Consider the following 27,376-nt stretch of genomic DNA (forward strand, 5'->3'; position numbering starts at 1 on the left):
GAGAGAGAGAGAGAGAGAGAGAGAGAGAGAGATGGCTAAGATATAGGCAGCAGCAGAGATGAAAACTAATAGTTCAAGACAACGAAAACATGTTAAATACATAAATACGACAAAAGAATTAAATCTTGTGGGGGTGGAGATGGTGAAAGAAAATAAATGAGTAAATTATGCATGGTTTATGAAGAAATGAGACAGAGAGAGACAGAGAGAGACAGAGAGAGAGAGAGGGGAGGCACGTCAAACAGAGGAAGGTGAGATGAAAACAGAGCAAACAGAAAACAGGAGAGCAACAACAAAAAGAAAATCAGAAGACAACAAATATTAACACAAAAATCCCCCCCCACACACACACGCGCACCCCCACACACACACACACACCGCACACACACGCAAAACAAAAACAAACCCCCCCCCGGCCGCCACTGGCACTCACCATGAACTGGACGTTGTCGAAGCCGTTGGCCAGCAGGTGGTTCTCGTACTGGACCAGGCCGATGGAGTCCAGCCACTGGCCCACGGACTGCAGGGGGCACCGGGGACCTATGAGGGGGTGCAGGGGCAGACGTTTGAGCAGCGAGTAGCCGTCCACGCGGTAACAGCGTTGGCAGTCCGGCTGAGACAGCTGGCACTGCCACATCATGTTGTGACGCGCAAAGTGGCTGTCGAAGGAGCCCGCCATGCTCTCGCTCAAAAAGAAAGGAGGGAAAAAAGAAAAAAACGTACGCGGGGGCGAGGTGAGGGGTGGGAGGTGGGGATAGATGGAGGGATGGATGGAGGGGAAGGGGTGAAAGAGGAGGAGAGGGTAGGGGGTTGCTGGTTGAAAAGGAAGGTGGAGGTGTGCGGTCAGGTTTGAGGGGAAGGCATGTCTGTGGTGATGGAGGGGGGGTGAGGGTATAGCTTCCAGACGGCTCAAGTTAGATCCAGTAAACGGCACTCATCCATCGGGTTAGATCCTCCACACGCCGAGGTATAGATCCCACAGAGGGAGAGAGAGAGAGAGAGAGAGAGAGAGAGCACTGATTCTTTCAGCTGTTGCGCTCGGTCGGCTGCTCTCGCCTGAGTGTGTGTGTGTGTGTGTGTGTGTATGTGTGAAAGAGACAGCGTGGTGTGTGTGTGTGTGTGTGTGTGTGTGAGAGAGAGAGAGAGAAACAGGGGAGAAACAACAGAGCGAGAGCTGCCTGCCTGCTGTAGCTCTCTCTTGATCCAGTCCTCCCACTCTCATCTGTATGCCTCTGCAGCCTCCTCTCTCTCTCTCCCTCCCTCTCTCTCTCTCTCTCTCTCTCTCTCTGTGCACAATGCAAACTGCACGCTGCGCTCTATCTCTCCCTGTGCTCTCTTCTTCCTTTCTCGTTTCTCCCTCTCGCCTCCGTCTCCCTCCCTCCATGCACCTCCTCCTGCCCCTATCTCTCTGTTCCTCCTCTCCTTCGATCCTCTCTCTCTCTTTCTCTCTCTCTCTCTCTCTCTCTCTCTCTCTCTCTCTCTCTCTCTCTCTCTCTCTCTCTCTCTCTCTCTCTCTCTCTCTCTCTCTCTCTCTCTCTCTCTCTCTCTCTCTCTCTCTCTCTCTCTCTCTCTCTCTCTCTCTCTCTCTCTCTCTCTCTCTCTCTCTCTCTCTCTCTCTCTCTGCTGATATAGCCGTCAGATCAGCCCCAACCTCTTTGTCTGAGCTGAGACCTCCCTCCATCCTCCAACACACACACACACACAGTGTGTGTACGTGTGTGTGTGTGTGTGTGTGTGTGTGTGTGTGTGTGTGTGTGTGTGTGTGTATGCGGTCCTGGGGCGCAAAACGTGGTTTGACACAAACAGGATTCTCCCTGTGGTAACCATGTTAATGGATGAGGGAAGGATAAAAGAGAAGAGAGAGGGAGAGAGGGAGAAAGAGAGATAGAGAAAGAGAGAGTGAAGGGTGTACTAACAGCAGGGGGTCTGAGAGATGAGAAAAGGAGGAAGTGAAGCCAATGACCATAACATGATTCAACACACGCACGCACGCACGCACGCACGCTCACACACACACACACACACACACACACACACACACACACACACACACACACTGTTGTTTTACCTGAGGCATCGTCCTTGATGTGCAATCCAGTACGTATACCTGCACCGATGGAGCTCATAATCTTATCAATCTGGACAAGAGATAGAGAGAGAGAGAGATAGAGAGAGAGAGAGGGGAGAGACAGAGAGAGATAGAGAGAGTGGGGAGAGAGAGAGTGGGGAGAGAGAGAGAGGGAGAGAGAGAGAGGGAGAATGGAAGTCATTTGTCAGTAAAACATGATCCCTGTTCGTGGAAGTGACACAATAAAGTGATCGTTAAGCTAACGTCCCCCACTGCCAATGAAAAGCAACATAGAAAAGACAAATGAGTTCACGAGTGTGTGTGTGTGTGTGTGTGTGTGTGTGTGTGTGTGTGTGTGTGTGTGTGTGTGTGTGTGCGCGTTGGGGGTTTCCTGACGGTGTGTCATATGGTAGCTTCATTAGCGGCTGCCTTCTGGCTTTCTAAACCAAGTATCACACTCCTATCACGGTCCACTGGGCAACCAAAGAACCACTGCGGCTGTCAGACAAAAAAAATTGCGAACTGTGAACAATTAGTAGAAATCCAGCCTATAGCGCAGACGGAGAACCACGTCTGAAGCAGCCTAGCGCAGGTCTGTTTTTTGACAGACAGTATCGTTGCTGTCAGGCAGAAACCTTGTATCTCCATGTTTCAACTTTTTACATTTTGTTTCGTCATACAAGGAGTGTCGCACTAAAGTAGTGAAAATAGAAAATCTGTGTGTGCGAGGCATTGTGAGCTTGTAGATCAGCTACTTTCACTATTTCACGAGTTATACTCAGACAAAGTACTCACTTAAAATGTAAATGGTAAATGGTAAAATGGTAAATGGTGCATTTATATAGCGCTTTTATCCAAAGCTCTTAACATTGATTGTGCCATTCACCCATTCACACACACATTCACACACCGATGGCGGAGGAAACCATGCAAGGCACCAACCTGCACATCGGGAGCAATTAGGGGTTCAGCGTCTTGCTCAAGGACACTTTGACACTAACTCTGGGGGAGCGCCCCAGCCCGGGATCGAACTGGGAACCTTGCGGTTTCCAGTTCACTCTACCCCTGAGCCACTGCCGCCCCGTGGCGCCCCATGGTAAATTGTGTTGCGTGTTGATGCAGTGCTGTGATTGGTGATAAAACGAAATCTAGCTTTCATAATATGGTAACACGTTGTGTGCTGAAACCTAATGACTCCTAATTAGCAACTAAAGAGCCATAAGCCGGCCTACATTGACAATCATCATCCGGCGATTAAGATCTTGGGTGTTCATTTTTAGTCTGAGAGGGTACAAGTGGAATGTACCATTCCAATGGACCATTATGTATGTTGTTAGACTCTGAAAATAGACCATTAAGGATTTATAACTCAAAGTTTACAGATACTGTACACTTTCAGAGTTTAATTAACACTCCGGAGTTCACAGCGTAGTGTTAATGCATACGGTTATCTTAAGTTCGTCGACGGTTATGGGCTCTCCCTGGTGGCTAATAAAACAGCTCGAGTGGAGGCTGCAAATAGATCCACTTTCTTATTTTCTCCCAAATTCACTTCATATATCACTCTGCAAAGTCCCCGCGGGCACCTTATCACAGCCTCTCCCGCAGCACACAATTAAACACTAAAAGGTCGTGATAATTGCTAGAATGATGGGAAATATCCAAGCAGCGATTCATCACCATCAGCGATTCGTGGCGGCGTGTGGACCAAATGAATGTTAATGAACTTGTACATGGAAGGTACTTGAAATCTATGCAAGGGAGGATACGTGCGCGAGCGTGCACACACACAAATGTACTTTTTACTTTTTATTTTTTTACTTTTTTCTCCTAATTTAGTCATTATTCCAATTCATCTTCCCCACACACGTCTGTATTGCCACTGCTGTTGTACCCTACTGTCTTGAGGAACCTCCACTGGGAAGAAGTAGCCTAAGCCCATAGGGGTCTTAATCGCAGCGAGGACGTTTGCCCCTCCCCGCCTCAGGCACGCAATGGGCACTAGCTGCCCCCCAAAAGAGCCCCCCCATGGTCAGTGGTGGAAAAAGTACTCAAATTCTGTAGTTAAGTAAAAGTACCAATACTGCAATATAAAAATACTCTGTTACAAGTAAAAATCCAAATTTTTAAATTTACTTGAGTAAAGTACAAAAGTATTGGCATCAAAATGTACTTAAAGTACCAAAAGTAAAAGTACTAAATATTTGAAAATAGCCGATCTACAAGCTCACAACGCGTCGCGATGCGACGCGTTGTGAGCTTGTAGATCTGCTATTTTCAAATAGCCTATGTATAATATAGGGCTAAAGTGGTTAACGTGTGTTTCATTATATCATAGTTTATATCTGAAAAGTAACTAGTAACTAAAGTTTTCAAATAATTGTAGTGGAGTAAAAGTACAATATTTGCCTCTGAGATGTAGTGGAGTAGAAGTAAAAGTATTGGAAATTGGAAATACTCAAGTAAAGTACAAATACCTCAAAATTGTACTTAAGTACAGTACTTGAGTAAATGTACTTAGTTACTTTCCACCACTGCCCATGGTATATCATGGAACAGTCTGTCAAAGCCTGCCCTTCCCCCCCATGTTTAATATCTCAGCCAGGCTGTTCCCTGAGGTTAGAACGCATCCCATCATTTCCCATTTTCAGGGATTTCTCGCATGTTTAAGGTCAGTCCTAATTGAACAGCAGGGATATGGTATGGTCACGTGAATTCACATTATCATGTGTCTTCTGCAGACCGGTCTGGCCCCCAAGCGCTGGGTGGGCCTTTTAGAGAAACCAAAATGTGAAAGGGCCAATCGGCGTCTGTCAATCACAGGGCCCTGAGTGCAGACGCTGATTGGCTCCTCTACTTTTTGGTTTCTGCAAAACGCCCACCCAGCGCTTGGGGTCAGACTGGTCTGCAGAAGACACATGATAATGTGAATTCATGCGACCGGGATATTTTACTAGGCTAGGGATATGGGCAAATCCCAAATGATGTATAGGCAAATCCACCTTCGTTTGGATGGAATTGGCATCCATACCGTCGGTGACCTATGTGAAGATAATGCTTTAAAATCATTTGAAATACTTGTTCAACATTATGATTTGGCTAGGAATCAGTTTTGGAGTTACTTGCAATTCAGACATTTACTTACAATTACAGACATCTACCCCCCCGGCCCCCCCCACGTATCTGCTGAAGAAGCGGAGTGGGGAAAGGGTTGCCGGGGCCCTGCGCAGGAAATTATGTATAATTTTGCCCCTGTTTTTTAGACTGTTCTGACCTCTTTTTTTCTGTTTGCTTTGTTTTTTGTTTTTGTTTTTTTATTTGTTTCTTGCTGGTCAAGCCAGTTCTATTTGCAAGTGTGCTTGTCTCTATCACTGCACTATGGTTCATAACTTGTGAAACTGAATATCTTTAATAAAAATGTACGTCATAAAGTTTCATAGCCTACTTAGTTTCTCTCTTTCACTTCGCTCACACACAAACATAAATTAGCTTTAACATCTCTCTCTCTCTCTCTAAATGTGTTGTAAGCGATTGAGAGGGCTATTCTCGGATCACTTTGATGTAACTAAAACTTTGCCTGTAATTTAACAAACTGTGCGTGCGTGCGTGCGTGCGTGCGTGCGTTGCGTGCGTGCTGGAATTTAGCTGAAGGCATTTAATAACAAACCATCTTGACAGCTTTCTGTTTCGTTTTATTGCGTCTGTTTTTGCTGTAATTAGATGAGAAGGAGGAACCAACACGGTTCTCCAGCATCGGAATAGAACCGGCGACGTTGTGACAATGTGGTCTCATCACACACTGCTTTGTCTTTTAGAAGTGATTCTTCAGCACCCGTCACAGAACTAGATCAATACAGAGGCTAGCCAGACGATCAGAGATCTCCACCTATACTGAAATGTCTGGTGACATCTACATTTTACAATTAGGCCTAAAACTGTGTGGAAATAATTACTGTAATGTTGTAAATGTACTGCAAAGAGTAACAGCATTGCAGAACCGATGCAAAGACTTTAGAGCACTCTAAATCAGGGGTCTTCAACGTTTTTCAGGCCAAGGACTCTTAGCTGATAGAGAGATGAAGCAGGGACCCCCACTACCATGTATAAAATCATGTTGCAGATTAAACTTTTTGCATAGACTTGTTTGACAACACAATCATCACAGTGTTGTGAAAATTGATGTTTTGTGTTTATTTGTTTTACACATTATCTATTAAAATGTTGGATTCATGTTAGTATCATTCATCCATGAATGCATTTTCAGACATCTAACCTTTTAAACCCTCAGTACTTAGTAAACTTAACCTTTGGCTCTATACTTGGTCTGCTTTGGGGAGTTAGAGCACTCTAAAGTGTAGAGTGGTCCTTAATTTTGGGATGGCAATATGATTCGTTTTCAAAGCAGTGGGAGTCAGTTTGCTCTAGCACCATAACGTCGAATTTAGATTTCCCCAGACATACACATTGGTAGGCGGAGATCTCTGATCGCCAGGCTACGCGAGACTAATATGGAATTAGTGCCGGGGCACAGCGCTCTGATGTAGATCTGGAGCGGCTTTCAAAGGGATCAGACACCTTTACTTATGCAGGGCTGGTTTAGCTGAGCGCAAATCCCTGGTTTTCAGCAACACCCTGCTTCGTACTGAGTCACACCGTGACACACACAGTCACACCTGGGAGCTGCCCAGTACAACCACAGTCTTAAGCAATGGTTCCCAAACTGGGGGTCTGGATGATTTTTTTTTTGGGGGGGTTACCAGATGATTAGCTTAATGTGCAACATTGTTTTCTCAGTCAACAGTAAACAAAGCAACATACTGTGTAAGTGTATACATTTCTAAAGTGACAATTTAAGGACTTTTAAGACCTTTTTAATACCTCCAAAATGAAAAGAAGACCTAAATAAACTAATAATAAGACCATTACTCCGTCAAAAGTGTCAAACATTGGCCAAATTGTCAAATATGAAAATAGCCGACCTACAGCATTGTGAGCTTGTAGTTTGGCTATATTCACAATATTGATCCGTGGAACCGAGTCAAACATAATGTAATGCCTCAACTCCTACATTTCCAAGTGCTTGTCAGGGTGGGGGGTCCTCAGTTCAATCAAACGTTTGGGAACCCCTGGTCTTAAGGCTTGATTACACTTGCAACACGAACTGCAGGCATAATCTATTGACCTTCTTCCAGAAAATTGAAGGACTTGTGCCCAGGGATATTATAGTTGACTAAAACAGAAAAATAAACGAATTAAAACCAATGAAAAACTAAAACGAACACTGCAAAACTAACACAACTAAACAGTATTGCAGGTAAAATCATCTTTGTTTTAGTTTCCTCCCTCAATTTGCACTGTGGTTGTTATACCTTGTCGAACTGACTCGATGTCATGCATTTTTCATCTTACCGTTTTCAGCTTCGATAAATCAAGGCTTTCATAATACCTGAACAATTAAAACAAAATAAAAACAACACTGAAACGAGTTAATTCTTAAACTAAACTGCTTATGCACAGATAAAACTAACTAAAATTAAAGGGAAAACAAACACCAAATCTTGTGTCATTTATTTATGTGCATTCCTGTTGTACTCTGAAGACCTCAGATTGCAATGAACTACTTCAAGAAGAGCCATTTTCTATTCAGGCTTTTATTCTGTTCTGCTTGAATTCCATTTAACACACCTGCCAACGAAGATCAAGTTCAAGTCCTTCACTGGGAGTGAAAGTTCTCCTTTCAACCTCTCCTCAAGCGGAGCATCTATTTTCATTTCTAGCACATGTGCAGTCGGGGTACTTGTGCATGAAGTGTGTGTGGTCATGAAATCTGGGATGCACGCGGATGTCCCCGCGGATATGAGCTGGAGACAACATGTACATCGTATGACGGGGGCTACACGGGCGCGGATACACAGACGCAGAAAGTACAATTTGGCCTTATACTGCTGGTGACGGAACTGAAGCGTTTTAGGGGTTAGTGCCTTGCTCATGAGCCCTTCAATGAGGGAGGGCAGAGTGCTGTTTATTCACTTCCCCAACCAGATTCACCCTGCCGATGCCGTTGTCATTGAAGAGTCATCTGTTTTCCAACCAGTGTTGAATTTGACAGACAATTTTGAATAAAATTCCATTTAGTTTTAGTAGTATATATTTAACTCTTTCAGTGCCATGCTTATTTATGGAATTTTGCTTCTGAGTGCCACAACCAAAATTAATTGTAAAAAAAAAAGTGCTTAGGAGCCGAGATACAGCCTTTTTCAGTAAAAAGTTAATGGAGCAGCAAATCTTCAAATCATCATATCTTGGGTTCTGAACATGTTTTTTTTTTTTTTTTTCATGACGTCTTTGACGTCTTGTGGCACACGGGGCGTCAGGCCTCATGACGTCTTTGACGTCTTGTGGCACTGATGAGTTAAGTCATCTGAAATGTTTTAGTTTTTGTCTAGTTTTAGTTGACTAAATATCATAAGATTAGACATAAGTGAGTATTAGACGAGTTATAGTAAAGTTCCTCTTTGATACTTGGTATAAAAAGCGTGAGTCTCACCTCTTCCCACTCGGCGGTGAAGGATGGCGTTCTCTCCAGCCGCCCCCCAGGACTGGTGGCGTCTCCTGGGCTGGGACTGCCTGGTCCCTGGCCCCGAGACCCGGAGCCCCAACTGAGTTCCTCCTGGAGAAATTACAACCAACCTCATGTAATTACTTATGAACTACTGAACACTCATTTGGAATTGGGACCATTTTTTTTTGGTTTCTTTTTTCTTTGCTTTTTTTAATTACATTTAGAGGCAATTTCTCCTAATTTAGTCGCCATGCCAATTAATCCTCTCAAATGACAGTGTTTCCACTGCTGTTTTACACTACTGGCTCAGCTGAGGACAGAGCTCCTCCGTCCTAGTGGTCCTGAGGCCGATTCTACAAAGTCAGAGTGCCGCGCTATGAGCTTGTAGATCTGATGTGCAAATCTTTGAATATATATATATATATTCTAAAGCGAACATTTTTAACTCAAATCTTTGCTTCTGGGTCCCTGGAACAATATTTTTGACATGGGGGTCCGCGGCCAAATACATAATTTTGGGGGGTCCTTAACTCTATAAACGCCATTGACTCGAAAACGCGTCAATAACTACTTAATCCACCCACGCCATTGACGCGTTTGACGCGTTGGATTTGCGTTCATTGTTTAATCTCTGATCGCGCTATGCTGCTTAAAATTCAATGTTATTCTCGAGTTCCACTTACTTCACCCATATCTGCATCCGTTTCATGTCTGGGTTCCGTTTCCGGTTTTTGATTATTTTCCCCCGGTCATTTCGTCCAAAATAGGTAAACAAACGGTTTTTCACACGGTATGACGGACAAACGGACAGTTTCTCTTCTATAATCTATGGTCTGGGTGACGATCAGTCATCGCCGTCGTGTATCACAACGTAATTTTGACGATCAAAACAATCTGGGAGGACGTCACATCCGTTTTCATGGTTTTCCCTGTCTAATCGCTCAAGAAGGGTGAGAGAGACACCAGGAGCTGATCAAGCTATCATGTGCTGCTCTCTGGTGGCGGATTTGTGCGGCGTCTTTAAAAAACAGTCTGATCAATTATTTTCATGAAAATTTTCAAAATATAAAAATAAAAAAAACACGAAAATTGCTGGCAATGGGGGAGTACTTTATGAAAATACTCTGGCAGTCAAAGAGTTAACAAGAAAAAGTCTGAGAACCACTGGTATAAAGGACCAATGGCGGCGGTCAGGTACCTGTATGGGAGACACAGCCACCAGGTTGGAGTCAGACTTGGACAGGGACTTGGACAGCTGCAGGTCCAGGACACTGCGGGGCACCGACCTCATCCTCCCGAGGGTGCAGGCCCTCTCCTCGTACCCGGCCCCCGACGACGACGACGACGACGCGCCGTCCCTGGTCACCGCCGCGCTCCTGGGAACCTCCCCGTTGTGGCCGGAGGCGGAGGCCGCCGAGCAGCCCCGAGGAGGCGGGTCTGCCTGCTCGCCGTTCCTGGGCCGCGGCGCCTCCTGGTCCTGGTTGACCCGGGTGTGGAAGATGGTCCGGTAGACCACCTGCGGTTTCTGGGGGTCGACGTCCCCCCCGGCGGACGACGACCGGGCGGTCCCTGTCCTGGCGACGACCTGAGGGGCCCCGCCGCCGCCGACCACGACGCTGAACTCCGGCGCCCGCAGCAGGCTCCCCGCGTCGCACTTCTGGGCGCTCTTGGCGCTGTAGAGGTGATAAGGCGTGTCCGGGGTTTCGCAGGCGGGGGAGGAGCCGTGGAGGAGGCCGGCGAACTCCTCGGGCACGTGGCTCTTTCTCCGGTCCTCGGGCAGAACGGCGGAGGAGGCGGTGGTGGCGGAGGAGGAGGAGGAGGAGGGGAAAGGAGGAGGCTCCCGCTGGTAGGGGCCGTCGTCTGCCGAGGAAATAGGAAACGAACAACAAACAAGGCGATTAGTGTAACTCGATACACATGTGCAACACGCGTCGGGGGAAACTGCGCCCCTCGCCCTCGAAACAATTACACACACTGATGAACCTGCTCAGAGTACAGAGGAAAAACAAAAAAGTGAACTAGAATAATCTGTGCCCCCGGAAAATAAACATAAGAGTGATCTGCTGTAGTGCAGAATGGAGTGCAGCGCTCTCTGCCAACACCCAGAAGGACACGCGGAGCAGCAAATTGAAAGATAACAGATAAAAGCAGCGAACAAGAGGTTCTGTTTGCCTGAAGAGAAGAGACCTGCTTCTCCTGCATAAGGGGGGGAGATGACAACTCCTGACTCCAATTGTACACGCCTGCTCGCTTGGTGTGTGTGTGTGTGTGTGTGTGTGTGTGTGTGTGTGTGTGTGTGTGTGTGTGTGTGTGTGTGTGTGTGTGTGTGTGTGTGTGTGTGTGTGTGTGTGTGTGTGTGTGTGTGTGTGTGTGTGCGTGCGTGCGTGCGTGTGTGTGTGTGTATGTGTGTGTGTGTGTGTTCACAGGACTCTTTGTACTGTAATAAGAGCCAATAGAAGGATACCCACACACTGTAAAATCTTGGGGTTTTAATATAACTCTGAGAGTGTGCAAACGGGTCCAGTGGCTTCCATTTGTAACACTCTCGGAGTTCAAATAAGCCTGAGGATTTGCCTATGCAGACTATGCTGACTGTCTGTGTGCAGTGGGGTGAGCGAAGGGCCGTAGAAAGCTGCTTTTCATTCCTTTTGACCCGATAAGTATTTCTCAGAGTGTGTCTGAATGGGTGCACGCACGCACGCACGCACGCACGCACACATGCATTCATGCATGTGTGCGTGCGTGGTGGGTGCACATGTCCCTGCTTGACTAGCCTCCTTGGCCAGTTTATGTGTGTGTTTGCATGATTGTCTACACAAGTGCAAGTAAATTAAACCATTAAAGGGATACTTCACTTTCGGGCCGGGGACACATTTAAAAAATATATTAAAAATAAATGAAAAAAGTTATGGAAAATTCATGGCCCCCTCACACATTAGTAGGACACTCTAATGCGTGAGGGGGCCATGAATTTTCCATAACTTTTTTCATTTATTTTTAATATTTTTTTTAAATGTGTCCCCGGCCCTAAAGTGAAGTATCCCTTTAAGTACCTGAGGCTTATTTATTTTTAAGATTTGGGGTTAAGATTTGGGTTAAAATAAAAGCTAAATTATTCAAAATGTTTTAAAGATTTAGCGACACATACATGTACAGACAGACAGACAGACAGACAGACAGACAGACAGACAGACAGACAGACAGACAGACAGACAGACAGACAGACAGACAGACAAACCAGAAGCGCAGAAGTCTTTGATCTGTGCATAACAAACAAGATCATACACACATGAGGTATTCATTCTGTGTGTATATAATGGAGCGTGACAATCCATTAGCAGGTGTAGAATCTCTCACACACACACACACACACACACACACACACACACACACACACACACACACACACACACACACACACACACACACACACACACACACACAGCTCTGAAGCTTTCGACAGGGGGTTGAAATAATGGGATTGTGTTTTTCATCAGGTGCTGTTGATTGGACAACAACACAGCCTAATGCTTTCTGAGCTTTATTTTCTATAAATAGACAGTGAATAGACGTGTGTGTGTGTGTGTGTGTGTGTGTGTGTGTGTGTGTGTGTGTGTGTGTGAGAGAGAGAGAGAGAGAGAGAGTCAGAGAGAGAAGGGGGGGATTAGAGAGGGATAGCGGACCCTGATCTCTCCTCTTGTTCCTGTCACTGTGTGTTAAGACTGTGTACCCGGGTGTCCATGTAAACAATCCCACTACAGATAAACATCACATTACTACCACTGTGTCACTCTCTCCACACACACACACACACACACACACACACACACACACACACACACACACACACACACACACACACACACACACACACACACACACACACACACACACACACACACACACACACACACACACACACACACACACACACACACACACAGGTTCTTGAAGGTCCTTGGGGCTATGTGTGTCTGTCTCCCCCTGCTGGGAGCATCCTCCTCTGGGCTGATGGTCACTGCCCCCCCCAATAGTTTTTTTGTTTGTTATTTTTTCGTTTTTACTTCATGTTTTTAGTTTCAGTTTTGATCTGTTTTTAAAGCTGGTTGGCTTGTTTCTTTTTTATTTTGTGAAAACAAGTCTTTAGTTTAGTTTGATGGCTTTAGTGTTTTTATTGGTAGTCAGGGGCGAGATTTGGAAAGATCAGACAAATAGCGCCGCATTACCCCTTATCCCTATTTTCTTTTGCCATTTTTTTACTATTTTGAAAAACATTTTAAAGTAGTTCAAATAGCCGATCTACAAGCTCACAACGTGTCGATGTAGATCGGCTGGTTGAACTATTTTAAAATGTTTTTCAAAATAGTAAAATATGGCTAATAAGTTTAGGCATAAGGGGTAAGGCATAGGGCCTCAAGTTCACAACACGTTGCAACACTATTGTAAGCTTGCCTTGTACTGTAGATGGGCTGAAAATATTGGATACTGTCTGACAACATAAAGTTACCTAAAATGATTTTTTCAAGTCCAGTTTTTGTTATTTCGTTAGTTTTAGTTATAATAACCACTGCTGCCATTATATAACCCGCTCCAATGTTAAAGCATAGTTATGTAAGGGAACATAAACGATGTCTTTCTGCAAAAAGCCCCTGGGAAAAAAAGAGCAGCTAATTAGATGAATTCACGGTGATTAAAGAGGTGCCATTTTGCCGTGACGTGGACAATTTACAACAGAGACAAAGTGGGAGAACATGAAGCAGAAGATCTCCCACGACAAGAACAAGTCATTTTTCATGTCATGTCCCATTTGAGCAGCCCACACCCTGGCAGGTTCATAATCAATTCAAATGGTTTGTTCTGTGAACGTCATTCATCATTGAGACAGACTGTACTGTACTAATACTGTGGTCTAATTCCTTTGGCCAACGAGCCGTGAAAACATCCCACATTTGAAAATGTAAAGATGGACGTTTCTTTTATAGACCGCGTCGTGTACTCACACCTTGAGAATGGGATGACACATATTGAGCATTTCACCTCTCACACTGTCCTCTGTCATCTATGTGTTATTGTTCTGTCAGCATTGTCCATTTTGTTCACAAGCTGGCCAGGGCCATTTATTCGGTTATCACATCTTCTATAAACAGTAGAAGAAACAAAAATAATTAATGGAAATTAACACCCGGGGGGTGGGAGGTTGTACGGATAATTGGAGAAGAGGAGGAGGAGGAGGGAAAAAAACACTTTCAACCTGGCTATTTTATGTGTCATTATTTCTCCAAATGTTTCAAAAAATATGAAATGCCATTTTGCCATATAACTATAGTTTTTTTTTTGGCATGGCAAAGTTTGGGAGCCCCTGATCTATCGTCATATACCCAAGATGCACAGACAGACAAACAAACACACACACAGCAGCACTATATACGTAAAGGCAATGTACACAGTATGTTGGACTTACAGTATATTAAATATGTTATTCAAGAAAATGCTTGAACAACCTCAACACAGGCAATGTTATACGGAAAACATTCACAGTTACTAAAGCTCATCAGAAGTGGTATTTACCGTGGCTACCATGACATCAGAAAGCGTGTGTGTGTGGTGCGCGCACGTGTGTGTGTGTGTGTGTGTGTGTGTGTGTGTGTGAGAGTGTGTGTGTTTGTGTGTGCTCCTTACCCGAGTAGCTGACCAAGAAATAAGCTTTGCTTGTAAGTTAAACTGTATTAGCGTGCTATACCTTCACACAGCTTTGCTTCTGACATCTCACAACAGCAATGTGCGTGCCTGCACATTTATTGACAGACATTGCATGAGCTCACACACACACACACACACACACACACACACACACACACACACACACACACACACACACACACACACACACACACACACACACACACACACACACACACACACACACACACACACACACACACACACACACACACACACACAGTAACCTATAGTGTTGTGCAGGCTGTGTCATGCACAGATCAGCTCAACCTGTGATTGGTATTTGGATAAGCTGTCTCTCCAACCGCAGCAATGTGTTTGTGTGTGTGTGTGTGTGTGTGTGTGTGTGTGTGTGTGTGTGTGTGTGCGATGCGCATTCCTTATGACGCCTTCTTGTAGAGGTATCATGGGCCCAAACAAAACAAAACAAAACATCTAAATGGGAGCTCGCCAATTAAAATCTTTTTTACATCGTTTTTCTTTTTAGTGGGTCCACTGTTTGTCTGGTTTTTGTCTTTTTTTTGTGGCCTCGCTGTTTTCTTTTTCTTTTTTTTGTGTGGGTTTGCTGGCAACAAGCACAATCATGGTATTGTATCTGTTGCTGTTGGTAGTAATTAGGGGTGTAACGGTGCACATATTCATACCGCACGGCAAAAACATTTACAGTGCCATCTCCTGCAGTGACTGTGAATGAGAGGCAGATGTGCATGTTTGCTGATGAACCAGCAGGTTGGCATTGGCAAGTATCAAGTTGTACAGTGCAGGGATTCTCAACCTTTTCCGGCCGCGACCCCCCAAAATAATCATATGTGAACTGGGGACCCCCCACCCTGACAAGCACTTGGAATGTAGGAGATGAGGCATTCAATTTGGTTTGACTCGGTTCCACAGATAAATATTGTATCAGATAGCAGATCAACTAGCTGACGTTGTGAGCTAGTAGATCGGCTACTTTAAATTATTTTGCCTCTTTCTTATATTATTTAACAATTTGGCCAATGTTTGACCAGTTTTTATAGTATAGTTTGTTGATTACTTTTGATACTTTGATGATCTTTTTTTAAATTTTGTGTTGAGGTATTAAAAAGGTCTTAAAAGTCCTTAAATTGTCACTTGACGTCATCTGGGGACCCCCCCAAAATCATGTGGGGACCCCCCTGGGGGTCCGGACCCACAGGTTGAGAACCACTGGAATGGAGTACCGAAGTCCTGACGTCACTCCTGCTACCCCTGGGTAACGACGTTATTTTTTGTATTGGATTTCCCATACAACTGTGTTCCAAAAATAAACGAACCACCCGGCGATTTTGTCTGGGATGTGACTCTGGGTCGTTTATGATATTGAGTTACATTTCATAACGTCTGTATTTGGAGAAAATATTTATATGTTATCTGAAGAATGTGAGCTCTTATGGTTAACATGGGTAACTGTCCCATCTTTCTTTGATTTATTAAATACTTTATTAGCAGTTTGAAACAAGACCAGGAGACCTGGTTCTGCCAGACCCAGAATGAAGTCCTAGTATGATGTAACACACCTACAAACCACTTTATAATACTTGTGACATAATAATGATGTCATGAATAGTTCGTGACGAAAGGGGACGAAAGGGGGACAGATTTTTTTTTGGCTGGGGCCGGAGGACAAAGTGACAGACTTTTTTTTGGCTGGGGCCGGAGGACAAAGTGACCATGCCCATGTATGGACGAAACAGGTACAAAGCCTCATGTAAGCCCGACCCCTTGGGTCTGGCAAACAGTATGGCAGTACAGTAAAAAAAAGAGAAAGAAAGAAAAAAATCTAAAATGATAACGCAATTGAATAACTGCTATATAATGTCTTCAGACTTTATTTAAGTCTAAGACGTACAGGTCATTGGATGTGTATCATTTAAAGAGGATAATGCATATGATTCTCATAGAATCAGGGCTGACAGAATTCTAATGATACTCATCCCCATATACAGTATATACTGGATATATATATGGAGAATTGTCAATGAAAGTTTGATGTGCTTCCGTCACAGAGCAGTGCACCGACAGGTCCTGGCTGATAGCTGGGTACATCTTTGCAGATGTAGCCTTTATTTGCAATGAACAGTTATTAGTATGTCTAGGAAATGGTGAGCAGAACCGAAATGTAATCAACTTTATAGGTACCCGGTACCGGGCATTTTGGATTCGGTTACTATTTGGAACAGAATTTCAGTTATACTGTATATATACTGTATATGAACTGCACGTTTGTGTATACAGTAGGCCTGTGTATTTTCTGAGGGTCTGCTGTTTTTTAGTTTTAGTTTTCTTGTGTGCTCACTATTTAGTTTTTAGTTTTAGGTAGTTTTAGGCAACAAGCACACATTTGTAGTCTGTTGCCAGGTCACACCTTATGTCGGGTCGGAGTGCCGACTGTTTCAAACCGTACTCAATAACGGCTAGTTTGCAACGCGTCTTCAGACTAGGGCATAAGTCTAAGATGTACAGGTTATCGGACGTGTATCCTCCAAAGACGACGACGCGTTCTCCCACCATGCAACAGCACATCCTAGACATCCTATACGGGCCCAAGGGGAAGCCCTTGGGCTTAACCTCCCTCCAGGAGAAGGTCTCCGCATTGAACTTCCACAGATCTGTGAAGATGCGGTCCCAGTCGCAGTCGCCGCCAAATATGTACAGCTCTCCATTGTAAGCAAATGCCGAATGGAAGGCGCGTCCTTCTGGGAGCTGTGGAGAAGGCGTGTTCAGCCAGCAGCTGATCTCCGTGTCAAACACACTGATGTTGTTGTAGTAGTCCTGGTCGTCTCTGCCCCCAAACACAAACATCTTTGTCCCGATGAAGGTGGCAGAGTGACATGTTGAAGCGGGTGCCGGGGTGCCTCTGGTGTCAATTAAAGACCAGACCATTGTGGAGGTGTCCAACCTGTGGATGTCATTAGTGTGTCCAGTCAGGTATCTAAATCCTCCAAAGACATACATGACCTTCCCCAAGACACAGGCTGAGTGGTCGATCGTCGCCTCTGGAACGGTCCCGGAAATCGTGGGCTTGAACGACACGTGGGTTTTGACATCGAATGCATAAAGGGTTGCAGTATGTTGTACGTTGCAGTACTCCTTTATGTCAATAGTGCCCCCCCAAATGTAGATGGTGTCCTCTATCAGCACAGCTGTGTGGCCCCAGGTGTGGGAAACCTCAGGGGGATGTTCTCCTCTTCCAGTTGTCACCGGGGGCAATGTCATCCAGCGCAAAGATACTGTGTCGAAGACAAGCACCTCAATCTGACCCATGTTAGTCTGCCAGTCACAGTACCCTCCAAAGGTGTAGACCTTGTTCCCCACTGCTACAGCAGCATGATAACCTACCTTTGGTCCTCCTTTCAGATGCAAGGTCCAGTGAAACATCTCTGTCTGTCTCGCTGTCTCAGTCTGTGTGTGTCTCTCTGTCCCTGTGTCACGATGTATGTCGGTCTTACTATTTCTTACTCACGTTCTGGCTCTGGATGTCCCTCTCGTTCTCAACAACACATATATGCCAGCCAGAGCTCTGGTCTGACGTGACGTGACGTCACACACACACACCACAAACCGTTGCCATGCATGCTAACAACTGCGATTTGCACATGCATCTAATTGGATTCTCTCTTAAATGACACTGGAGCCAGTTTATTTCTTATAGCCCTGAAATCACCTTTCCTAACGAATCAATATGTTCATTATGGGCTGCCTATATACTGTAAGCTGAGTCCAACCAATATTTTCCTTGTCATGCAGGCCAAAGTGTGCCTTTGTACAAGGCTGTTAATAAAGTATTCAATCAATCAATCACTGTACAGTGACACAAATATCCCAACTAATATTTTTTTCTTTTTACTCGCACTTCAAATTGGAACCCATGGTGTCCCCTGATGGCTCTCACTTTCAAAACCTGCACCGTGGAGAAGAGGCAACACACACATAGTAAATTATTCTTTCCAATCCATAAAGACATTACTCCACGCACACGCACACGCACACACACACACACACACACACACACACACACACACACACACACACACACGCACACACGTTCATGGATAAGAGAACAGACGCACCCGCACACAACCTCTCTGGGAAACAGGCTCATCCACACCACAGGCTGAGGAGGGTCATGTTTAATTGCTTGTTAACACATGTTTTACTGCAACATGGCAGAGCACCAGCAGCAGCTTCCTGCCAAGCAGAGGAGTCCATCCCCCAGCTACACTGTCAGCACTGGGCTCCACTACTATCGTCACTGTCCAAAACCGCTACTTTTCAGGAAAACCGACGTTCCAAATGGATCCAAAGTTGTTATATTTAGTCACAAGCTCTTGTTGCAACTTTTCATTGGTTAAATAAATACATACTGTATGACACCCACAGACAGATTTAACCACTTCCAACCCACGGCGTCCCTATTTTGGACAAGTCATTATAGGCAAAGATTTATATATTTTTTAAACAACCGTGAAAATTATCGATACCACTGTTTTTGAAAAAGTCACACTAATAAAGCATTATCGAATTTAAATGAAATTGAGACAGAGACAGTGAGAGAAGGTACAACCTTTAGCTATCGATGGAAAGTGACTACGTGTGCAGTTTGTGAAAGAAGCCCCATGAATCAAAATGCAGAGTTCAGTTGAATCAGTTTGTGAACGTTGTGACCTTCCCCGGATCATAACACACCGGTGTGAAAGGTTTCAGCCCAATCCACCCTGGGATGTGGGTGTGACTAACAGACAGACAGACAGACAATTTCAACTTTATTACCGACCGACCGACCGACCGATAAGACAGATAGATAGATAAGAGATAGAGATTCTCATTCTATACTCCACCAAAATGTGGAATAGCCTGACAGCATCCATTAAATGATGAGTAACACTGGTTTCTTTCTAAATTGGTGATCAGGAGGCCACAAGGGGAGGTACATGTAATTTTCCCATCTCTTTTGTAGTGTCAACAGGCAGCAAAAGACAGCTGCCTTGTTGTAGAGCCTAATGGCTTCTGGCACAAAGGACTGTCCAAATCTCATTCTTTTGTGAGAACATACAAACAGACACACCTGTTCTACACAGCTCAGCCTTCGGCCATTCAGCTACAAAAACAGAACAGAATTATCTTTTTTGGAGAGATGTTTACAAAAGGGCAAGGGCACCGTTAGCTTACGGCCGGCTTAGAGAGTGAGTCTCTCATCCATTATTTTGTCCGAGCCTCCAGCACTGAAGTCTGGGGTATACAGTTAAACTAGACCCACCAGCAAGAAATGTATTGTTCCGTTGTGGAAGAGGAGAGCCTACATTGTTGTGGGCCAGGCAGAGGAACTCTAAACAATTGCACCAAGAATATGATGCAACCTCACCTAGCAACACTCTGTGGTGCTGTATTGAGAGAGATAGAGAGTGTGCAGGAATGCAGGAGCTGGGAGAGAGATGGAGCGAAAGAGAAAGGGGGCGACAGACAGACGGACAGACAGACAGACAGACATTGAGAGATAAAGAGAGCATAATACTGTAGTGTAGATGTACTGTACAGAGATAAATACGGTGTGCTGTTGTGTGTTCCCAGTTTGTACAGATGCACAATTTACTACTTGAACCCTAGTGGCCCTTTTCTGGGTAGGCGAAAACAGACGATATACAGGGTTTTTAAGTGGTTAACTCTAGAATGGAAACCTGCAGTGTGTGTGTGTGTGTGTGTGCATTGTGCACGCACAACGTGCAAGTGGCCTGGACAAAAATCTGAAAGCTTCTCATAGTATTTGTATGTCCTTGCCTTTCTAGTGATTTGGCGTAAATGTGTGGAGCATGGTTTGTGTGCGTGTGTGAATGGGTGTGCACGGCACGCACGAGCACGCACACTTATACACTTCTGTCAACGGTGTTAGGCTTTTTCAGGACTGGTATTATTTTCAAGTGATTAGATGGGATTTGTGTATGACGTCGTCCAACTATCTGCATTGGTTGCTGTGGTTATGAGGCTTGAGTAATGCTAAGACCTGTGGCCGATTCCACAACATGCCTTCTAAATCAGTAGTTCTCAAACTTTTTCATGCCAAGGACTCCCCAAAATGATATGTATTTGGCCGCGGGACCCCCCCCATCTGAAAATATTTTGTGCCAGGGACCCCCAGAAGAGAACATTTATGTTTTAAAAAACACTTTTTGCACGCTGCGAGCTTGTACATCTGTTATTTTTTAGAACCACTGTTCTAAACCAATGTTTTGAATCCTAAGAGTTTTTTGAAAAACTGGGTTAAAAGCCTGGGGAGGATGCACCTATATACATATTACCACTTTCCTCCCCACTAAAATATAGTTCCTCAAATCAGCTCAGCACGTAAACTGTCACACACTACACACACACACACACACACACACACACACACACACACACACACACACACACACACACACACACACACACACACACACACACACACACACACACACACACACACACACACACACACACACACACACACACACACACACACACACACACACACACACACACTCTTTAAAATAGGGATGTTTTCCTGCACAGAGGAGGTGGCGGGGGTGTGTTCTACACATCTGATAGCGCCGTGTTCCTTCGCTTCCGTCTCGGCTGGAAGACACAGTGAGTGTTATTAAAAACTACAGTCTCATATCTGGGCTGTCAGTCACGGGGGAGATTAGAGACGGAATCCTATTTCCTGAGTATCACAGGTCTGTGTGAATTCATATCGTCTCGCTGGGCTCCAGGCGCTGGGCTAACGCTAAGGTTGAGGTTGATGCCATGCAGCCGACAAAGATTGAAGCCCCTCTTTGGTTTGTTGCTTTTGGCTCTTTTTCATTTCCACAATGAAGGGTAAACCCAGAACCTTTCATAACCTGAAACTCTCCAGAACCCATGAAGTTCTGTGATGTTTTTTTGTTTTGTTTACGTTTCTATTATAACCAGAACCACCCCACCCTGAAGGGGAAGGTATGCCATAAAAAAAGTATTTAAAAAAAAAGGTAAAATAGCTGATCTACAAGCTCACAACGTGACAAGCGCGCTTGTAGATCTAGCGATTGTTGGTACTTTAGATTTTTTTTGTTGTAAAGTATTATGTTCTGGGAGGGTTAGTGCTACCTCCCGACCAGGGCCCAAATGAGGTTCTGAGAACCTTATCTGAAACTGAGCAGTAGCGTATGGAAACAAATCCAGATACTTGGTAAACTAACACTTGGTCTGCTCTGTCCCCCCTCTACTCCGAATCTCTTCACCGATCTATTTGAATCACACATTGAGGGGCCTGTAAACAACGCAGAGCCACAACGATTTCACTTCCACCCACAGGGCCACAAAGGCTACAAACGTCAGTGTTTGTTATAGAAACATGCCCCCCCCCCCCACCAAATAAGGTACAAAAAGAGATATATCATGAACGCAACATCCGATCATACCCAAAATGGAATCGCATGTTGAGGGACCTCTATAGAGCGCACCTCCAAAACTACTTTCACTTGTACCCAAACCTTTCTGTTTGCCACTTGATTGAGTTACTTTTTCTTTTCCTCTTTTCATTTCTTTTCTGTAACTGTAGCTGTTAATTTTTACTTCTTTTGTTTTATGCATCCTAATCTCTAATGTCATTTTATATGTGCGTTTCCTTTGCTTGATGTTCTGTGTAAAGCACATAGCATTGCCTTGTTGTTGAAATGTGCTATACAAATAAAACTGCCTTGCCTTGCCTTGCCCACAAACGAGAACAGTTGCACTGGCTGCACCACACCACTGACACAGCCCTGGGTAGGCAACCCATTCTGGCAGAGATCTGCGCTCCGAGGAGCACACTTTCCCACGTACTGCAGCTGGAACTGTGTTCACAACAGGTCAGTCTATCCCCCTCTCCTATGGAGAGATAAGAGACCATTCCTTTATGTCTGATAGGCCCTATCTATCTAATCCAGCCTACCCAAGGGGCCAGACAGCAGATATTAAATTCACACTTTCATTCTCGGTAAGCAGAGTACATTGCCACGGCAACTGGCTTGTCATCATCCCTGGTGCCAGGTGTTCTATTGGAAATGGAGGGAGATGGAGAGGTGGAGTAGACATGGAGAGGTGTGGGGGCAGTGTAGAAGTATATTGACGCTGTTGGGTGGAAACCAGTCCAAAACTGTTACGTTTCGGGATTCAAAAACAGTGAAAGTAGCAGATCTACAAGCTCAAAACACGGTGTGAATTGTGGATGCGCTACTTTTGATGCGTTTCGTGTGATGCACTGATTGGAAAATCAGCTCAAACCACATTAGGCCTTCACTGGCCTCCACAGTCCTGCGGCCAAGCGTTAATGATCAAGTCAATTAACCCATTAAGGCCTGAGGTTCCGATTCTACAAAATGTCTTCTAAATACTAACAGTTTTCTGAAAACAGTTTTTTTTGCTATAAAAGTGGCTCTCAAACTTTTTCATGTCAAGGACCACCCAAAATTATATGTTTTTGGCCGCTGACCCCATCTCAAAATATTTTGTTCCATGGATCTACCCCCCGCCCCCGCAGAAGCAAAGATTTGAGTAAAAAATGTTCACTTTAGGCACCCTAGGCTGGCAACAGCCTGACAGCGTGTGGCGGGTTCGAATCCCGATCCCGACTACCTTTGCTGCGTGTCACTCCCCACTTCCTGTCAGTCTTATCATTAAAGGCATAAAAGCCCAAAAACTAATCTTTAAAAAAAACGTTAAAAATATATATATTCAAAGATTTGCAAAAATGTTCAAGATTTTTCAAAAATAGCTGATCTACAAGCTCATAGTGCGGCACTCGGTGCCGCACTATGAGCTTGTACATCTGCTATTTTTGAATAGCCAAAGTATAAAACAATGGTTGAAGTGGTTACACAGATGCGTCCCTGGTTTAAATGGGTTAAGTGTTCATAGAGCCTCTGTCTGTGTGTGTACTACACAAGTGCATGCAAGCATGTGCGTTTACTAGAGCTCGTGCGCAATGTGCGAACACAATGCATAACCGCTCATGTGTGAATGTGCATGTGTCTGTATTGCCTGTGCGTGCACGCATGTCTGTGAATGGATTTTGAAAGTCTCTTGATTAGCATCCAGCAGCCTGGTCCCTCTGTGTTCGTCCAAAAGTCATCAATGATATTGATGACTCTGAACAGAAGACTTAAATAATAATCATTGTATATTCTACAGCACGCATTGACAACTATATCCTTTTTGTGAATTAATAACTGCAGAGTAATCATCCCTCCAGGGAATGGGATAAGCTTCCCGCTACTAACTAGCCAATTACAATACTCCTGTCCCCCTGGCTTATGGGATATACCGGTACTAGCCAATCACAGGCATGCACATTCAACACCAGCCAAGGCTTGAGGCATTGTAGTTCATAAATTATGCATTTTATAGAAAAGAAAATTCAGCATATCTCTTACCCTCGCAGCCCACAGGTTGAGAGACACTTTTAGATGCCACTCAACAAAATCCCAAAGGGAAAGAAAGAGAGGGAAAGGAAATGAAACTTTCACCTAGCAGAAGGCTTGCTCAGATGGCTTTTTCATGAGTGGTCGGTGGTGGGGAGCTGTTAAGGGATAACCACTTAAACCCTTTATACTTTGTTGACCGGAGTCACCCAGTCCAGAATAGGGACACTAGGGTTCAAGTGCTTAGGCGTCTTGCTCAGGGACACTAAAGTACAGTAGATGGGTGAGTGGAGGGTTGAACCGGTGACCTATTGAGTGGAGGGTTGAACCGGTGACCTTCTGATAACCAGACAGCCTCTCTCCACCCACTCAGCTGCGGCCGCCACAGAGAAGCACAACTACTGCTGGCTGCCGGCTAAGAGACGGCTCAGTTTACTGTGAAAAGGAAACACAAGAAAGCAGGCAACACTGCAGCGCACGCCACCAATAATGCACTGTCCCTCCCACTAACTCACAACATGTCGCGTTGTGACGTGTTGTGAGCTTGTAGATTGGCAAATTTTTGGCCAATGTTACGCCTAGAACAGTGGTTAAGGACCCCCAAATTGTATTTGGCCGCGGACCCCCATCTGAAAATGTTTTGTGCCAGATACTACCAGGAGAGAAGATTTATGTTAAAAAATTATCGACATTTACATTTTTCGTTTTTGTTTTAAGTAAAAAATAGCAGGTGCACATGCACGCTGCGAGCTTGTGCATCTGCTATTTTTGAATATCCAATGGATAATGTGGTTAAAATTATTGTGATGCTACATTAACTACTTTAGCTGGGGACTCCCTGCAATCCCCCCCCCCCCACAAACCTAGAATATGGATGCTGGGGTTCAACACAAAAAATATACATTTTATAAAAATAATCTGTTAAGCAGATTAATTCAATCAACTGTTGCAGCGGCACATGCTGGCGACAAACAGACGTGTTTTGTCTGTGCTCCTTTCAAAGTGGGGGAAGCAGATCAAACATGCACGGCTGAATAACGTGCACGTATCACATACACACACAACACAGAAAAAAGAGGATAAGCATATGAGACAATCGAAACCAGGCGTTCCAATTTTAGCGCATCCTGTAGTAATAATTACACAACTGCGGGCCAATAAGAAAAAGCTGTGCTAGATGAAACATTGATTCTTTTTTCAGACGGAATGCGTGATCAAAACCAGCCAGCTGTTTAATAAAACAGCACTGTTAATTAGCATTAAAACCTCTGTGGGTACTATAGAGCATGGGTCTTCAACGGGGGGTCCAGTACCCCTATGGGGATCCTCAGAGTTACTGCTCCAGCTAGAGAAATCCAACTGATGCGACGGTTGCTTCTCCCCCACTTTGCCCTTCGCGTCTTGATAGCCAATCAGCGTTGATATTGTTCTGTACTCTGTAGGATATGTTTGGTTTGATAATGGCTCTGGTTTGATTCATCCGGGAACCAGCAACACAAGCCCTTGCAGACACACAGGAACCGATTTTGCTGCTCATTAACTAATTATTGTATTTCTAGTTGTACATTTGTATTGTATTGTGTCTCTAATGGGGATCCTTTAATAAACATAAACATAAACATTAACGATATAAACTAATATAGCAGGAATTATGTTCAACAGTAGGTCATGATGAGTCGGTGGCTCTTAAAAGAGACGTATTGGGTGTTTTGGTAAACCAGAGAGGGTACAAAATGGAACCAAATGGGTCCATTTGGTTACACTATCAGAGTTAAGTTAACACAATAAATTAACGCTGGGGGAGTCCCTGTGTACATTTTATATTTGTTGTAATGTATGTGCCTGCCAAAACAATCCCCATAATTGGTCAAATGTAGTCATCAAACTGTGTTCTATTTACTTCTGAGTCCCGAGGTGAAGTCTAGCCGGAGGTCCTGGCTGTAGGCCAGTGGTTCCCAAACTGGGGGGTCCCCAAATTATTTTAGGGGTTCCGCAGAGGGTTCCCCTTAATGTGCAACATTGTTTTCTCACTCAACAGTAAACAAGCCAACATACAGTATAAGTGTATACAGGGTACATTTCTAAAGTGACAATTTAATGACTTTTAAGACCTTTTTAAAACCAAATTGGCCAAATTCTCAAATATCACTTAAGAAAGAGGCAAACATTGTGAAATTATTAGCCAATCTACAAGCTCACAACGCCTCGCACTGCGAGGCGTTGTGAGCTTGTAGATCGGCTATCTTCACAATATTTATCTGTGGAACCGAGTCAATAATGCCTTCAATTCCAAGTGCTTGTCAGGGTGGGGGGTCCCCAGTTGAAATATGAATATTTTGCGGGGTCGCGGACTGAAAAGTTTGGGAACCCTTGCTGTAGGCTACAGCTGCCGGCTGGGAAGGAGGATAAACACACGCCCGCCTTGATTGTAAACGATGATACGATCGATATCTATTTTAGTCATGAAATAGAGCACAGTTGCTCCATCTTTCTTATTTTCACATGTACTACTGCTAGATTAAACATTCGGTTCAAATTCGGTACCAAGTGTTTCCATGTGTACGTGTAGTGATACACGTGATGACAGCATGAAGAGGAAATTAGTTGAAACAAGCAAACGAACACATTTGTCCCATAGCAGCACGCAGCGACCAACGTGAAGCGATTCAAGCGACTTGAAAGATATTTCTTAGATACCTAGATACCTTTCGGGAACGCAGCTTCAGAGTACGCACACTCTCCTTGAAATGAAAGCGTTTTAGAACCGCCCGTCTGTTGAGACAACTGATTCCAAAGTAGATTCAAAGAGGAAGGCAGAGTTGGATCTGAAAGTGTGGAAGAATTAAAGAGCTAATCTCCGAGTGAGCGAGCGAGCGTGCGTGCGTGGCACTGCGTGCGTGCGTGCGTGTATGTATGTTTGTAGTGTGTGTTTGTGTGTGTTCAGTAAGCGCGAGTGACAGTGTTTAGCCAACACTTCCTGTGACCTCCTCTGATTGAACTTCCTGTTTTGTGTATTTATAGCTGATTGAACTTCCTGTTTTGTGTATTTATAGCTGATTGAACTTCCTGTTTTGTGTATGTATAGCTGATTGAACTTCCTGTTTTGTGTATTTATAGCTGATTGAACTTCCTGTTTTGTGTATGTATAGCTGATTGAACTTCCTGTTTTGTGTATTTATAGCTGATTGGAGCAGTATGGCTGAGTGACATATAGATATGGAACCCCCTCGAGAAACCCTGAGGGTCCCAGGACCCCACTTTGAGAACCACTGTTATACAGTATATCGTCTCTGTCGAGCAGAAACCTCAAAACTGTTACTTTTCAGGATTCAAAAACAGCTAAAGTAGCAGATCTGCTACTTTTGATGCTTTCGTGTGATGCTGTTGTATGATTAAGTAGGGTTTTTAATTTTAGAAAAAAAACACAAAAAGTTGAAATACGGAGATGGAGGAGGTTTGCACAGCGACGATATATATATGATGGCAAATGGACCAACAGCTGACTGAAAGCACAGAATGAGCACCGCTTGACGATTGGAAATATTCAGTACAGCCCGGTCTATTTAAAACAGA

At 44.4% G+C, this 27,376-nt stretch overlaps 1 protein-coding gene across 2 annotated transcripts in view; it reads right to left on the reverse strand.

Annotated features, from left to right (window-relative positions):
* The window catches only part of anks1b (ankyrin repeat and sterile alpha motif domain containing 1B), a gene marked incomplete at its 5' end in the record, with an annotated part of 338,563 nt that overhangs the window by 97,761 nt on the left and 213,426 nt on the right, over positions 1-27,376 (reverse strand). Inside the window, 4 exons of one of the 2 annotated variants that reach the window (XM_080421027.1) lie at positions 434-540; positions 2,069-2,138; positions 8,616-8,738; positions 9,829-10,490. In XM_080421027.1, the coding sequence (XP_080277153.1) occupies positions 434-540; positions 2,069-2,138; positions 8,616-8,738; positions 9,829-10,490 (962 nt within the window). The remainder of the gene's footprint in view (positions 1-433; positions 541-2,068; positions 2,139-8,615; positions 8,739-9,828; positions 10,491-27,376) is intronic. The other variant, XM_080421028.1, reaches the window with a different exon arrangement.

Source organism: Gymnoscopelus braueri, assembly GCF_963280865.1.
Source record: "Gymnoscopelus braueri genome assembly, chromosome: 23".
NCBI classification, from domain to species: Eukaryota; Metazoa; Chordata; class Actinopteri; order Myctophiformes; family Myctophidae; genus Gymnoscopelus; species Gymnoscopelus braueri.